Source organism: Choloepus didactylus, chromosome 10 (genome assembly GCF_015220235.1).
Source record: "Choloepus didactylus isolate mChoDid1 chromosome 10, mChoDid1.pri, whole genome shotgun sequence".
NCBI lineage: Eukaryota > Metazoa > Chordata > Mammalia > Pilosa > Megalonychidae > Choloepus > Choloepus didactylus.
The window spans coordinates 38,785,688-38,800,401 of NC_051316.1; the positions used below are offsets into that span (position 1 = coordinate 38,785,688).

A 14,714-nucleotide genomic window follows, 5' to 3' on the forward strand; every position below is an offset into this window, starting at 1 on the left:
TCCAAAATAAAGGTAGTGGGACTTACTACTAAATGTTCAAAAAACCTGGGCTTTCAAAAATGATGTGACAAATCCTCTCCAAAAGAATACTACTAAACCTAATAAATAGGTTGGATAGGTAATCTCCTTTCCCATGGGATCAGCTTTATCTTAGATGCTAAGAACTCTAATTTGCCTGGAAAACAGAATTTGGCTCTCTTCAGCTTTCTCATCCCATTCAGAAGCAGTCTTCTGGAGAGGATGAGTTGCAAAACGAAGAGTGAAATCCAATAAGCCTTTTTCTCCTAGTTCTTGTCCACTTACTCAAAATTTCAGATGAAGCCAGGAAGAATGTTCGGCACTATCTGGTGATCTGACTGCCTATGGTAAGCCCTTTCTTCCATACCAGTTGTAATTTTCCTCCTGAAGTAAAGGGAAAGACCACGTCGGCTGAAGGCAGTTACCTTCCAATTGCTATTAAGGCAGTGTTTGAAGCTAATTATAAATGTCTGAAAGATAAGAAATATACAACAAACAAAAACGGCCTCCCCTCTACAATTTACAAAATGGCAACGATGACATCTTTATAAGAGATTCAAAGACAACATAGGTGTATCTACAAAAATTTTTAAAATATCCCGAATGGTTAAGAATACACTACACCCTCATGGTACGACCCAACAGTCAACATTTATACATAATGAAGGACACAAACACATTTCATTTTAAGAGATGTTTTTACTTAAGGGAAAGAAAAAAATTTCAAGAGAGTCAAAAGTAAAATGTTCAAGTAAAAGGACAAGACTTCTATATCAGCTATAGAAATTTTAAAAAAAGGTTCTGCTGGCTATTTATGTGCTCCAGAATTAAGGACTAGGTTTCTCATATTGGGGATTACTCTATGAATGAGATATGCTTAATTTTTAGATGATAATAAACTTGTTTATGAAAATTTATAATAAAATGAAAAGTATAAAATGAAATGCCTATGTCATAACCATTTAAATAAAAAATTAAAACAGGAAATACACTAATATAATAGTGGGGAGACAAAGGATAATTTTTCTTTCCTAGTTTTCTATTTTCTCTAATGAGCACATATAAAATAGATATAATCTACTTTAATTTTTAAAAATTATCGTATCTTCTGTAAAACACTGAAATTGTAGACTGGGAACCAATGTCAGCAAACATTCATAAGAAGGATTCAGCTTTATTTATTTCATCCTCAAACTATAAATATTTCACCTATATAATCTTCCACAACAAATCATGAATACTTTTTATAATACTAGTTTGACAACCTATATGATTTTGGAATAGAAAAACAAATTCTCTGTTTCATATTATGTAAGTTTATTATTATTGTTAAAGGAAATTTGACAAAAATACTTTTAAAATGTTAAATAAACATAAGACATTGAACTGGCCATTTTTATTCTTTTTTTTTTTTTTTTTTGAACACAATGGCATTACATTACAGCCAAGAAAATTTACATAGAGAACATTAAGAAAAGCATGTTGCTAACAAACACACACATAATTTAAAATAATATAAAATAAAATTAGTGAACATTAAAAAATGTTTTTGTCTAGTTTTAAATCTTAAAGACAAACTGTATTACAAAGCTGTAAGATATATATAAGCAAATGCTATAATATATAGTTGTCCTACTTTGAATGTAAAATACATTTTTTCTGTGCTTAAATAATGCAATAATTTTGCTTTTTGAAGATGTGTAGAAAACATTTTAAAAGGAAAAAATATTTACCTCCCTAAAAATGGACATAGGCTGTTATGGTAGCAGCCATACAAACATGCTAATGAAATATTCCAAAATAAAATGACAAAGAACATATAAATTTTATCAGTTCAGATATGACTAATCCTCCTCCTCATCATCATCACTACTGCTACTGTGAGTCATAATCCACTCCCTGTAGGCCTGAATTTTCTGTAAGCATGGTAAAGGAAAAAAGAAGCACAAAGGTTAGGTGAGTATGGCAAATTTTTAGAAAACATGTAAAATTGTGTTTAATGAGTCAATAATTTTGAGGCGGAATTTTCAGCTGTGATTGGGACTGTAAGTATGGGAACAATACTCTATAACTGAACAGACATAAGACTAAAGTCAATTACTTGGTTCAACTCAATGTATAAATAGTTTGACGATACCACTAAGGTAGTCTAGGAACACCAAAATTATTATTCTATATTTCTAGGAGGCAACTTTCATTGTCTACTAGGAAGGCACTATAATAATGTGTTGTTTTCTGGATAGAAAGGTACACAAAGAAAAAAGTGTATGTTTTATTAAATTGTTATTTATGGGCATATATAATTTATTAAACACTGAGAGCCCCTATTTTTTAGAAAAAAAGAAAAATAAAAGAGGAAGCATTTGAAAGTATTAATCATTTTCTAAGGGTACCATCATTAAATCACTTCTATTAAACCAAGGCAGATGCATTTTAAATCCTGTTTACAAGCTATCAATTTCTTATCCACAATACTGGTAATTCATATATTTTAAAGTGTTTCCTAATATTAAAACAGGGTTTTGATTCAGAAAGGCACCACTATCACCAAATAACAAATCGCTTCTTATACATGTAAGAGAGCAATGCTATCACAAACATTCTAAGGCATCTGGTGAATTCCTATAGATTTTCCAGCTAATATTGTATCTAATGCTCTTGCTGAAACACAAGAAATGGCTGACAAGAATCACGAGTTTTTAGTAATTTAAATAGCTCTTTTAGCAATAAATGTCAAAATTGGTCTACTAAAAATAATACACATATTTAAAACACATAGTCAAAACCCCTGACCTTTAACTCCCGAAGTTTAAACCTTCAGGAAACAATTAATGAATATATGGAATAAATTTATCTGTAATAAGTTATCAACTCATGAGCATCTTTGGCATTGTACAGCTTCTTTATATATTATAATTTGTTCCCTAAGAGAGAGGATATATTTCCAAACTCTCCTCATCATCATTCTTTACTTCCTCCTAAGTTTACTAAAATAGCTTCTCAAGGAATATTTTTAGTTTTTTAAAAGGGGAGTTGAAAACTATTCAGCATTCAGTCTTATAAAATGTTAACATGCTAAATGTATTCAATAAGTGAAGGCAGGTATTGGGTGGGCAAATGGGTTCCAACTATATTAACCACAGGTGAGTCTTACAACTTTCTATTTTCCAAAGAATGATATAGTGTCATTGTGGAGATTGCATATGTGCTTTCAAGTACAACCTCTCACTAGATTGCCAGCTGTATACAAATATGCAAAAATTATTTTGATGCATTAAAAACATTTTGAACACAGTATAAAATGACTTTACTAAATACTGCCTATTAAATCTATGGATATGTTCCATTTTAACAGATGGAAGACTCAGAGAAGGATTTAGCAGTACATTTTATGAAAAATTATATGCTCTACATGCAGTAGGGAAAATAATGAAGCTTTAAATTTTTATCCTGATCACATTAAACATGACAATATTTTAAAATATCAAGGCTACCGAAGAAAGAACCATATCTTGAGTATTATTACCATGAATATTTTCAAGTCTATATATAACGACTCCTTGAAATGATTTAACTTAGTATTCTACATCTATACCACAAAATGATTTTAAATTGGTATAGCCTAGTGTATGATTATTGTTACCTACACCATAATCCGTATTTTAAAAATTCCAATTTACCCCTGAAGAGATAAAATGGTCTATCTCAAACTACTATTCCAAAAGCTAATTTTCCTTACTAAAAGAAGACAGCTTTCTTGTAAACTGCTTATCAAATTCTACAGGGTTTAATATACAGACTATACAAGAATAAAGCAGGAGAGGGGCTATGGTCATTTTAGCATCTTCAAAAGAAATATGGCAAAAGCATAAGAAACCAAGAATAATTCACAATAGCAGTGGTTCTGATTTTATGGTTCCTCATCCATGCCTAATTTGACAGAAGTAAGTAACCTGAACAGAAATGGCCTAATTAAATGAGTAGCACCAATTATGAGGCTATGTAAGCACATTATCTTCCAACAAATCTTGCAAATCCAGTGCAGAACTAAGCATACCCTATAAAAAGATTAGATTCACTACAAATCCTTACATAAAAAGTTACCAAAAGCTTTTCTTTGTACTCAAAACACTGAAACAGCTGTACGTAGTTTATAAATTTAAGACTAAATTCTACTGTTGGCTTTCACTTGTAAAGTCATGCATTAACTGTTTTCATATCAAACTTTTTGATGCCTGTAAAAAAGAAAAAAAAATCTTGTAGTAAATAAATGTACATTAAATCTAAGTAAATGTAAGAAACTTATACATGGAATGAAGCAAAACATATAGAAGCCCAAATAATCTATTATATATTTAAAGCACTATATAGCTACTCAAAAAAAAAAAAAAAAATCTAAGGTGACTAATTAGCCTTAATATATAAACTATTTCTTCACCTGTAACATTTGATTTCCAGTACCATCCCTCAACCTGTAAGGTCTGATAACTCCATCTTCATTGAAGAACCGAGGGGGTCGTAGACTTGCCACTTCATCAGATGTCTCTGTAGCTCTAGAGGGAAAAAAAAGGCAACTACTTTAAAAATTATTCAAAACCTCAAATACACTATAAAAAGCAACTACTAAAATGGATCTTCTTTTGGATAAATAAGAGTATCACATCATTGTGCTAAATAACTTTTATCACAAATAATGTAAGTTCTCTTGAAAAACGTAGAATTTATAGTTTGTTTATAGATTTTGTTGGACTTTCTAGATATAAAATAATCACAAAATCAGCAAGTATAACAGTTTTGCTTCTTCTTTTCCTACTTGATACCTTTAACTTTTTTCTTTTCCTATATGCCATCTAGTAACAATACGAAATATTAGAGAGGACTGCAGGCATCCTTTTCTCATTCCTGACTTAAAGGGAAAGTTTCTAAAATTTTTCCATGAAGTACAGATATAAGCTACATGAAGTTTAAGGATTTTTTTTTCTGGTCACTATTGTGATCACTGGATCACTCTCCTTTAGTCTGTTAATATTACCATATTACACAGTTTTCTAATGTTCAGATACATGCACATTCCTCATAAACCCTACTTGGGCTTGATGTGTACTACTTTAAACACATACATGAATTGCTGAATTTGATATGACAATATTTAATTAAACATTTTTGACTGTATGATAAGCAAGAACAGCTATGTGTTCATTCATTCAGTAAATATTAATTCAAGCATTCAACAGATATTTGTTAAGAGCCTACCACATAATGTATCTATAGGTATGAATTCAAAGACGCTATCAAGAGAGAAGCGACAGGAGGCAAGAAGAAGAAGCTGAACCTGGAACAGAAGGGAGAGACCAGGAGATGCTGCAATATGTCTTGCCCTGTGAGAAGCTATGGACCCCAGGATCACCAGGAGCCAGCCCTAGACTGCCATGATCTTTGGGGAGAAAGCATCACCTTGATGATGCCTTGATTTGGATTTTCTTTTAGCCTCAAAACAGAACACCACAGAGGAGCCCAATTATTTACTCAAATTTTCCCACGGTTCTCCCAGTTCCAGCCTTATTCAATCTGCTCCATTAGGCCCACACATTTCCTGCTTATGACCTTCTACACATCTGCTGCCTATTGCTCTCTTCTCTCAGTATTTCACAGCTGATAAGATTGTATCTCCTCCAGTGTCCCTACTTCCATGCCATCCCAGCAAGATCTTCAGCTAGATCCCAACAGGACAGAGCTGGTTAGAGTGAGGCGAGTTCCTTAAGCTAAAATTTGACAGGGCAATAATTGCACTTGCTGCTAACTACTAAAAGACATTGCTGATAACAAGTATTTCCAGATGACTCTGTTTTAAGAGCATTGCTATGAGAAACATATTCCATTGAAAAAAAGGACTCTTTGAATTCTAACCAAAATGTTGTATGAATTTATGTTCATTAAGGTTAATCCCTGTGACTGGTTCCACTGAGTTGTCTATATGAAAATGACTTGGGTTTAAAGCAGCCATAATTAGAGGGAGGGGAAAATAGCACTGAGAGCTATGTGAATGAACAAAGACATGTTCAGGTCCCAACCCCTGGTTGTGTGGGTGTGAACCCATTTGTAAATAGGATTTTTGAAGATGTTATTAGGTGTGCCCAAACTGAATGAGGGTGGGCCTTACTCTGATACGGGTCTTAAGTCCTTATAAGCAAAGGAAATTGGACACAGAAGGAGAAGCCACAGACAAAAACAAGAAGCCAGAAGTCAATGGAACCTGAAGAGGAAAGAAAGGACACCACCACGTGATGGAAAAGCCAAGGAACCCCAAGGATCGCCAGCTACCAGCTCCAAAACAGCAGTGTTGGGGAAGAAAGCATTGCCTACTGATGCCTGGATTTTGGACTTCTCTTAGCCTCAAAACTGTGACCAATAAATTTCTGTTGTTTAAGCAACAAAACAAAACACTACCAAGAAAATGAAAAGATAATCCACAGAAAGGGAAGCTGTGAGGTGGGAACTCCAAAGAAGGTTTTTGATGAATTTCCCCAGAGAAGCTGGCTGGCTAAAACAGAGATTGAAGTTCTCTCTTCTGACTGCTAAAATCATCACTTCTCCTTGTAAAGACTTCAACAGGTTGGGTGAGATGTCTCTCATTGTTGAAGGCAATCTCCTCAGTTGACTGTAGATGTAATCAGCCATACATGCAATCAACTGACCATTTAAATTCACAAAATATCCTCATAGTAACAATCAGGCCAGTGCTTGCTTGACCACACAACTGGACACCATAATCTAGCCAAGTTGACACATGAACTTAACCATCACACCCTGAATGATGGAGGCCTAAGGATCTCACAGCTTATCCCAGAATAGATAACCAAGCCTCTAGGATACTAAAGCTTATGTGTTTACCTCTTTGATTCATAGTTCTTTCTCTGTTTCTTATATCTATCAATTTTCCCTTCTGTAAGCTCATTCTTATGAGTTTAGTCACACTTCAAAAATTGTAAAATGTATTTTACTTAGCATTTCTACGCATTAGGAGATATTTCAACTCATAAATGAAGCTGAAATTCCACTTTATTTTCAATCTTCTTCTGTTTCAAATGTGTTTTATAACAGCATAAAGGTAGGTTTTTATTAAGTGGAATCCAAGAACCACAATCTTTTCATCCCAACATTTTATTATGAAAATTGTGAAACATACAGAAAAGCTGAAAGAATTTAATAGTCTATGCACCAGACTCAACAATTAACATTTTACTATACATGCTTCATACTATATCTATTATCCCTTTACTGCCTTTTAATTAGGTAAGTTTAACCTAGTCAATTTTTTGTGAGTATTGATAATACAGACTTACATATATCTTATGCTACGATTTACTCGTATTATGCCTTATGATTGTTCTTTCCCCATGATTCCTTTCATTTCTTTCATTGACTTTACTTTTTCATTTTTATTTATTCCTTTTATTTTTGCCTCTCTATTGGTTTAGAAGTTATAGATTGTTTTTAACCTTTTAGAGGCTATAATTAAATATTTTTAACACATAAATCTAAATATTTTTCTAAAATTTTAATATCTGTTTTCTCACCAAAAAACTTAGTGTGCTTTTAATTTCTTCTTTTCAGGAACTCCCATCACCAACTCTACCAACCTGTCCTATCTATGCCAACCCCCCACTCTCCCTCCTAATACAATGAACAGAGTTCCTAACTCATATCAAAGGCTAAATCCTTAACTTATGATAAGGATCTCATCTCTTCTCACTTTCTTAAGCATTTTGCTTCTATAATCTCTTCATCAATGTCTCCCTCTCTGCTGACATCAACAAATACATTCTACTAAAGAAAAAAAAAAAAAAAACCTTAATTGTCTTCACATACACATTTAACATATGCCCATTTCTCCACAACTCTTCAGAGCACAATTTCTTAAGTTGTCTTATATTTTATATCCCCATTTCCTTATATACATCTAATTTCTGCTCAACTTATTCTAATTAGAATTCTATATACAACTCGATTGGCTCTGCTTTTATCAAGGTCACCAAAGATTTCCATTTTGCCAAATCTGATGGTCATGTCTCTGTCCTGCTCTTACTTCACCTTTTGGCAGCATTTGACACAGTTAATCACTACCTCTTTTTTGAAACATTTTTCTTTTAGTTTTCATTATACCACACACTTTCCTTTGCTGTTCATCCACTAAATGTTAAGATAGCACAGGGTCTGGTCTGGGAACTCATTTTTCTTCTTTAGCTATACTCACTAAAGTAATTTCACCCAGTTCCAATACTATAAGCAGTATGTATATGAAACAACTTCCACATTTTCATCTTCGGTCTTGTGCTTTGGGTACAGGTGCTCCCCATTTCTCCTTGGCATTAACCTAAATTAAGCTCCCAAATTTAATGTTCCAACATGGAAGCATAAATTCTCTATCACTCTTACTTTTTTCTGCCCCAAGATGGGGAATAGATAAAAAAGGGTCAACCTGCCAATACCCCTCTTTCCCTTGCAATTCACCATGTAAAATGCATGGCTTTCCTGGGGCTGTTCCACACTGCTCCCACCTTTTACAGCAGTGTGTCACGCCTTATTTTTCAGCAAAGATGTAATACATAATATAGACACATGTTCTATATACCCTAAAGATTTGAGGTAGAAGGAAGCTGTGGTGTGTATTTAAGCCAAAATATGGTAAATGAAACTATAACAGCATAATACCAACAAATAAATGTAGAAAGAATGAGCAAGTTAGAAAAATCACCATTTGGCAACCATAACAGTAATAACTGTTTCAGGCAAGCAACATCAATGGATACAAAACCAGCATGTGAACTTGGATGAGAACAGGATGCTTCCAGAACCTCAAACATCTCCAACATGATACTTACTATTTATTACAAAATGAAAAATAACTTTGCAGTGAAGAATCCTGGATAACACTTTAATAAGATGATCAAATTTAACATCACCAGTAACGGGACAAATAGGTATTCATGTGTTCCTGATGTGATGCACTGAGAAGGACCTAATAGCATTTCTGTGGTCTCCTTGACAAAAATGTATATTCTAAATGTAATCATGAAGACATCAGACAAACTCACATTGAGGAACATTCTACAAAATAAATGACACGTATTTTATGAAAACTACAAGCAATGTGTGATCCTGGATTGGATCTCACATCATGAGAAAATATTTCTTTTCTTTTCTTTTAAGGGACATTAGTGGTAAAACTAAATAAGATCTGTATATTAGATAATAGTGCTATAGTAAAATTTTTGATAAATTTCATAACTGATAAAATAAAAGATATCTTTGATTTTTAAGATTTCACATACAGTGAAATATTTAGGGGAGGGGGGAATTATGTTTGCAATTTTCTCTCAAGCAGCTTGAAAAAGAATATGTGTATGTGCTTATATATACATACACAAACAAGTAGAGCGAGCGGTGCACAAAAGTGTGGTAAAATGTTTACATTTGTGAAATCTGGGTGAAGGATCTATGAGAATTCTTTGTACTATTTTTGTATCTTTTTCTGTAAGTCTGAGATACATTTGAAATAAAAAAGAAAACGAAGCTATAGTATCATTTAAAGTAAGAGTACAATATTACATGAATAGATGTAGTATAATTATTCAGTCAACTTTTATTGAAAATGGGCACTTTTTTAGCTATTGTAAAGTTTCTCATAATTTAAAAAATTTATATATCTCCTTTATCTACTTACTTCCTTAACCTAGATATCTAGAAGTAGAATTGCTGAATCAAAACATACATAACATTGCTTGTCTTGTTATTAGCATTAATTATAAATGAGAAATTACTTGGTCAACTGCCAGATAATGCTGGAATAGGTGAAATCAAGTCAATTTTAGAACTATTTTTCATTTTCATATAAAATTTTGCATCCTTAAAATGAAATATTTAAAAAATCTACATTCTTATTATTTTATTTTGAATAAATCCCTTCCATAAATCTTTGCATGACTTTATTATATAGTCAACATTTAATCACATTTGAGATAAATACTAGGTAATACTAGCAGCTCTGGGCAGAAATTTGTATAACTCTCTGTATGTTCTGAATTCCTTATGTTTCACTGATTTTGAGCTTCTGTGATGACTCTGACTAAGCATATATTTATGAAAGTAAAGCTACAGGTAGAGGAGATTGATCCCTTTTTCCCATCTTAATTCTAAATTATAAAAATGGAAACACTGAATCATGGTAAACAATATGAAGTACTGTCTTAAGAAAAGCAGCTCATCAGACGATGAGCTTATCTATATCAAATGGAAAGCAAGAGAAAATACAGAGGAAAAACTATTAGGGAGATAACCACTCACCTAACTTTCTAAAAGAGGCCTCAACATGAATTTAATTATTTATAGAATGTGTTACAAATTTCTAGGACAGAGACAGCAATATTGTAACCAATAAATTTCAGTCTTGAGCGAAATTTAATTCGGAGGAAGGAGGAGCATGTTAAAAATTATTTACACAGATGAAGAGAGGGAGAATGATTTTAAGTTTTATAACAAAATAAGATAATAAAAGAAGGGTAAAAGCAAGATGAGTTTGAAATGAGGAATATAAAATGCCATTCTTTATGTCTCAAGAAAGGAGACAAAATATTACATTTGCTAATTTTATTACTGACATATAGTGTTACCTTAATGTAATATAATTCAATCACGATAGCTGGAAATCTTGCCTAAATTGACAAAAAACTTTCCTGCCAAGGCTGCTGGGAATGAGTAACAAACACAAGAGAAATTTATAAAGTTGAAATCATGTAACAGCAGCAACTTAAAAAGTATTGAAAGGAATTAGGAAGATCATTTGCAATCTGCCGTGTTTTAGTGCTCATAACTAAGTGCTCCAAACCAAATGGCAGATTTACTTAATTTCTCATGACATAAGCATTTTACCCATATCACCCAACAAAGAAAATTTACCTTTTTATTCCCTGAAATGTACTGCTAGCCATATCTATGATGCCTCCAGTTGGTCTTGCCACTGCGCCAACTAAACCTTTCCCAACACCTTTAAAGAAACCAGCTGCTCCTTCTTTTTGAGCTCCTATGGGTGTGAAAAGTTTTAAACAAATGGAACAAGAATAAATAAAGAACCAACTTGTGAAAGACTTGGTAATATATATAACCCTAAGGAACTACTGTACTTGCCTTTAATTGGTTTTGTCACAATTCCTGTTATGCCACTTACAAAACCCTAGAGGGAAAGCACAATTGAAAATTTACAATACTCTCACACGCCTCAAAGAACCAAGTCTGGCTTACATAAAAATTATGGAGTTTTGCTTTCTATATAGCATAGAAATTAACATATTTCCTAATTTATTTAAATAACATTTTTGGAGGCTACTAACATTTTGTATACACATCACCCACTGTTCTACCATCACCAAATACTTTAAGAAGCCAAAGTCACATGTCTATTTTCCTTATTTACAGAATGTGGGCTTAAAAGATTTCCCCTAAAATGTCCACAACTCTGTGAAATTTCTTACAGAAACTAAGCCTTTTCCTCCACGAGTGATGCCTTCTCTAAGACCAGTTGGTTGCTTATTCATGGCTTCCCTTCTCTTCTGCTGATAGTCTTCATCCATAGTCATAGCTGCTACTCCTTTAGCCATAGCACTGGTGATTTTGGAGGCAGCACCAGCTAATCCACCTAGAAGAAATTATAGTATTTTTAGTAAAAGCAAATATGTCATTACTTTCTAGCATAATAATACTTGGTAGGCATTATGATTCTTACCAACTGCTCCACCAACTAGTGCCTTTAGTCCTAGTGCCATTCCCTCCACAAACTCTTCAGGACCCTGAATGGCTCCCTAAGGGTGAAAAGCATATAAGGTTGTATTTATTTTTACAGGTGAACTTATTGACATAAATGATGAAAGTAGTTCAGACAAAATAAAATAAATATAATAAAATAAAGATGTCCCAGCAGAAATTATACAAGCAAAATTTCAAGTAAAGGAATTCTCAGAGACATATCATGACATTGAAAGTACAAAAGATAAACTGTTAGAAGTTGATCCAAACTTGGAAAGTATGACAATTCAACAACATAAATACGCTTGCTTCATATTGTAATGAGAAGACAAGAACACTTCAAACTACTTGATGTTTTTTTAAAAAGAAATAAACTTTATAATACCTCAATGTTCTAATATTTTAAATTACAGTGTACCAAATAAATATTATTTAATATTTTCATAACCCTATACATTTATAACCAAGAATAAGCAAGGTTTACTATTTTGGTATATTATAAGAGTCACAGAACAAACAATTTTTCTCCATTGATTAAGACTGCTTTGCACAGTTTCAGCTTGCAAGTTTTATTTTTACAGTCTCCCATGACCATGCAAAGCAGGCATACATGGTGATCTTCCTTATACTGCAGTTTGAAGTTTATTCACCTTTTCTAATCTAACATAATAAAATCCAGTATATCTTAGTAAAGTCTAAAGTTTAAATTTTGAGGTAAAAATCTCAAAAAAACTAATGCACACCCCAAAACCTACCTTGGTTCAAAGCAAGATAATGGTTTACTATATGTTTTTCAAAATCAGTTTATACCTACAACTCAAGTTAAAAACAGGAATCCATTATTTATTCAAAAATATAAGCATGATATGGCACACAATACCAAGATATCTATTTTACCTGATAAGGTTCGTAAAAAAATGCTTCTACACCTTCAGAAAATTCTCTAATTAAGCCAAAGGGATTTCCCAAAACTTCAAGTCCAAGAATGAGTACATACATTTGTTTAATGGCCTAAAAATTGAAATATGAACACTAATCAATACAGATAATCAGATTTAATATTTTTTCCTATAGATTATTCAGGACATGCATCCAGTTTTTTCAGGCTGACATTCTTATCACCAATTTCAACACCTCAATTTTTTCACTTTATTCATCAAAATTCTTAGTTTTTAAAAAGTATTTTGTTATTATAGTATTGGAGATACTATGACAATATACTTACATAAGCTTTAGAACATTTAAAATGCATTCACTTTTGCAACTGTTTGTGAAGTTACTATCACCATGATTTTATAGATTAGAGAAACATATAGGTCAGATGATGCCCAGAGGTCACAGAGTGAGTAAATGGTAAAACTGGGATCTAAACTCATATCTCTTGAGTCATGCTCAGTGATCTGTCCACTAAATCACAATTGCTGCAGATGATTTACAAGTTTATATCATAAAATCCAGGAGTCTTTCTAGAGGTGGAAAGTTCCCTTAACATAATTTATGTAGCTGACTAAACAACTCAATTACATTAAAAATGTCCTGTGCTCATCAATTAGTTACCAATTAATAGTTTCCCTCAAACCTGCTTTTAAATTTAAAGTAAGTGTGTTGAATTAATCTTAATCATAATATTTTATTTAAAAATTTATTCATAATCCACACTAATCTAAAAATGAGTTCTGGAAATGGCTAAGTAAAGACTAAAAAAAAAAAAAACCATTGGTGGAACTCAATTTACAATTCGGAGGCAAAAAACATGCTTTAAAATTTTGAAAATGGTTATTTACTACCTTGCCAAATCTACATTATACAATGTACACACATGTTTCACTAGTCTATATCACACTGTTCCTTTGTAAAATAATCTCAGACGAACCTGTTTTGAATAGTGTCTTATTACTTCAGACTGGAGTTCAGGTGTTGTATGGAACTGATAGTTGAGTTCAAAAAATGCAAGCCTGAAAAAATATAAAAATGGACATGTGTGTGTGTATGTATGGAGAGAAAGAGAAAGAATGTTAATATTAACAAATGGTTTTATTTTCTCTAGAATTTTTTTTCTTCTAATCTTTACCTTCTAGTATGTTTTTCCCACATCAATCAGAAAATCTGTTTTACATATATCTCAGCACATTTTGATCAAAGAACCCTCTGAGAATCTGATACAAGTTTTGGATCTTGTATGAGAAAAACCTCAGAAAAACCACTGATATGCACAATTTTTCATAGAATTTAAGGGGCTTCTGAGAGTCCCTGAATCCCATTTATTGACCACTATAGGAGTATTCTGCAAATGTTTTATCATGGTCCATGTTGAAAATGGAAGAAGTTGCTCAAGAATGGCAGGGTTCAGTTGCTTCACATCCTGCCTGGCTACCCTAAGTGCTGAAGAACCAAAATGAGTGTTCTTAAAACTCATTCACAAAATATACTTGATTTAGTAATTGGGAAGTTCTATGCCAGTGGGTACAAAGACAATAAAATTAGAATTCTTATCCTATTCCTGGTGTCTTCAAACCTATTTTCTTTTATTTCACTTTTACCCAACTTTATCTAGGTATAGAGTTATCTTCTACTTGACTCATTAATTCTTGATATAGTTCTCAACAGTTAGTTCTAGATGCTACCTGAAAAGGTCATTCTGTTGTGCAGTTACAGTTAAACAATTGAGTCTCTGGTTAGATACTTATAGCTTCCATTATGACTCACATTAAAATGTAAATTTTTGACTACACATTTAACATTTAAACTGATCCCTTCCTTTCTCTTATCACTGCATTTATTCTATTCTTCCAGTCACAAATACTTGAAGGGTCTTGATCCTATTGGCCTCTAAGACTCATCTTTCAAACACCACACCTTTGGGCACACGCATCTTAAGAATCCTTCTCTAGCCCAGA

The 14,714-nt window shown here is 32.6% G+C and overlaps 1 protein-coding gene across 3 annotated transcripts in view; it reads right to left on the reverse strand.

Moving 5' to 3' along the window:
- The window catches only part of VPS13A (vacuolar protein sorting 13 homolog A), a 275,242-nt gene that overhangs the window by 30,142 nt on the left and 230,386 nt on the right, over positions 1 to 14,714 (reverse strand). The window contains exons 56-63 of one of the 3 annotated variants that reach the window (XM_037798538.1): positions 13,691 to 13,772; positions 12,715 to 12,828; positions 11,798 to 11,873; positions 11,547 to 11,710; positions 11,203 to 11,248; positions 10,975 to 11,098; positions 4,457 to 4,571; positions 1,485 to 4,253 (exon numbers count right to left, since the gene is read on the reverse strand). In XM_037798538.1, the coding sequence (XP_037654466.1) occupies positions 4,233 to 4,253; positions 4,457 to 4,571; positions 10,975 to 11,098; positions 11,203 to 11,248; positions 11,547 to 11,710; positions 11,798 to 11,873; positions 12,715 to 12,828; positions 13,691 to 13,772 (742 nt within the window). In that variant the 3' untranslated portion in view covers positions 1,485 to 4,232. Of the gene's footprint in view, positions 1 to 1,484; positions 4,254 to 4,456; positions 4,572 to 10,974; positions 11,099 to 11,202; positions 11,249 to 11,546; positions 11,711 to 11,797; positions 11,874 to 12,714; positions 12,829 to 13,690; positions 13,773 to 14,714 lie in introns of those variants that run through there. The other 2 variants (XM_037798537.1, XM_037798536.1) reach the window with 2 other exon arrangements.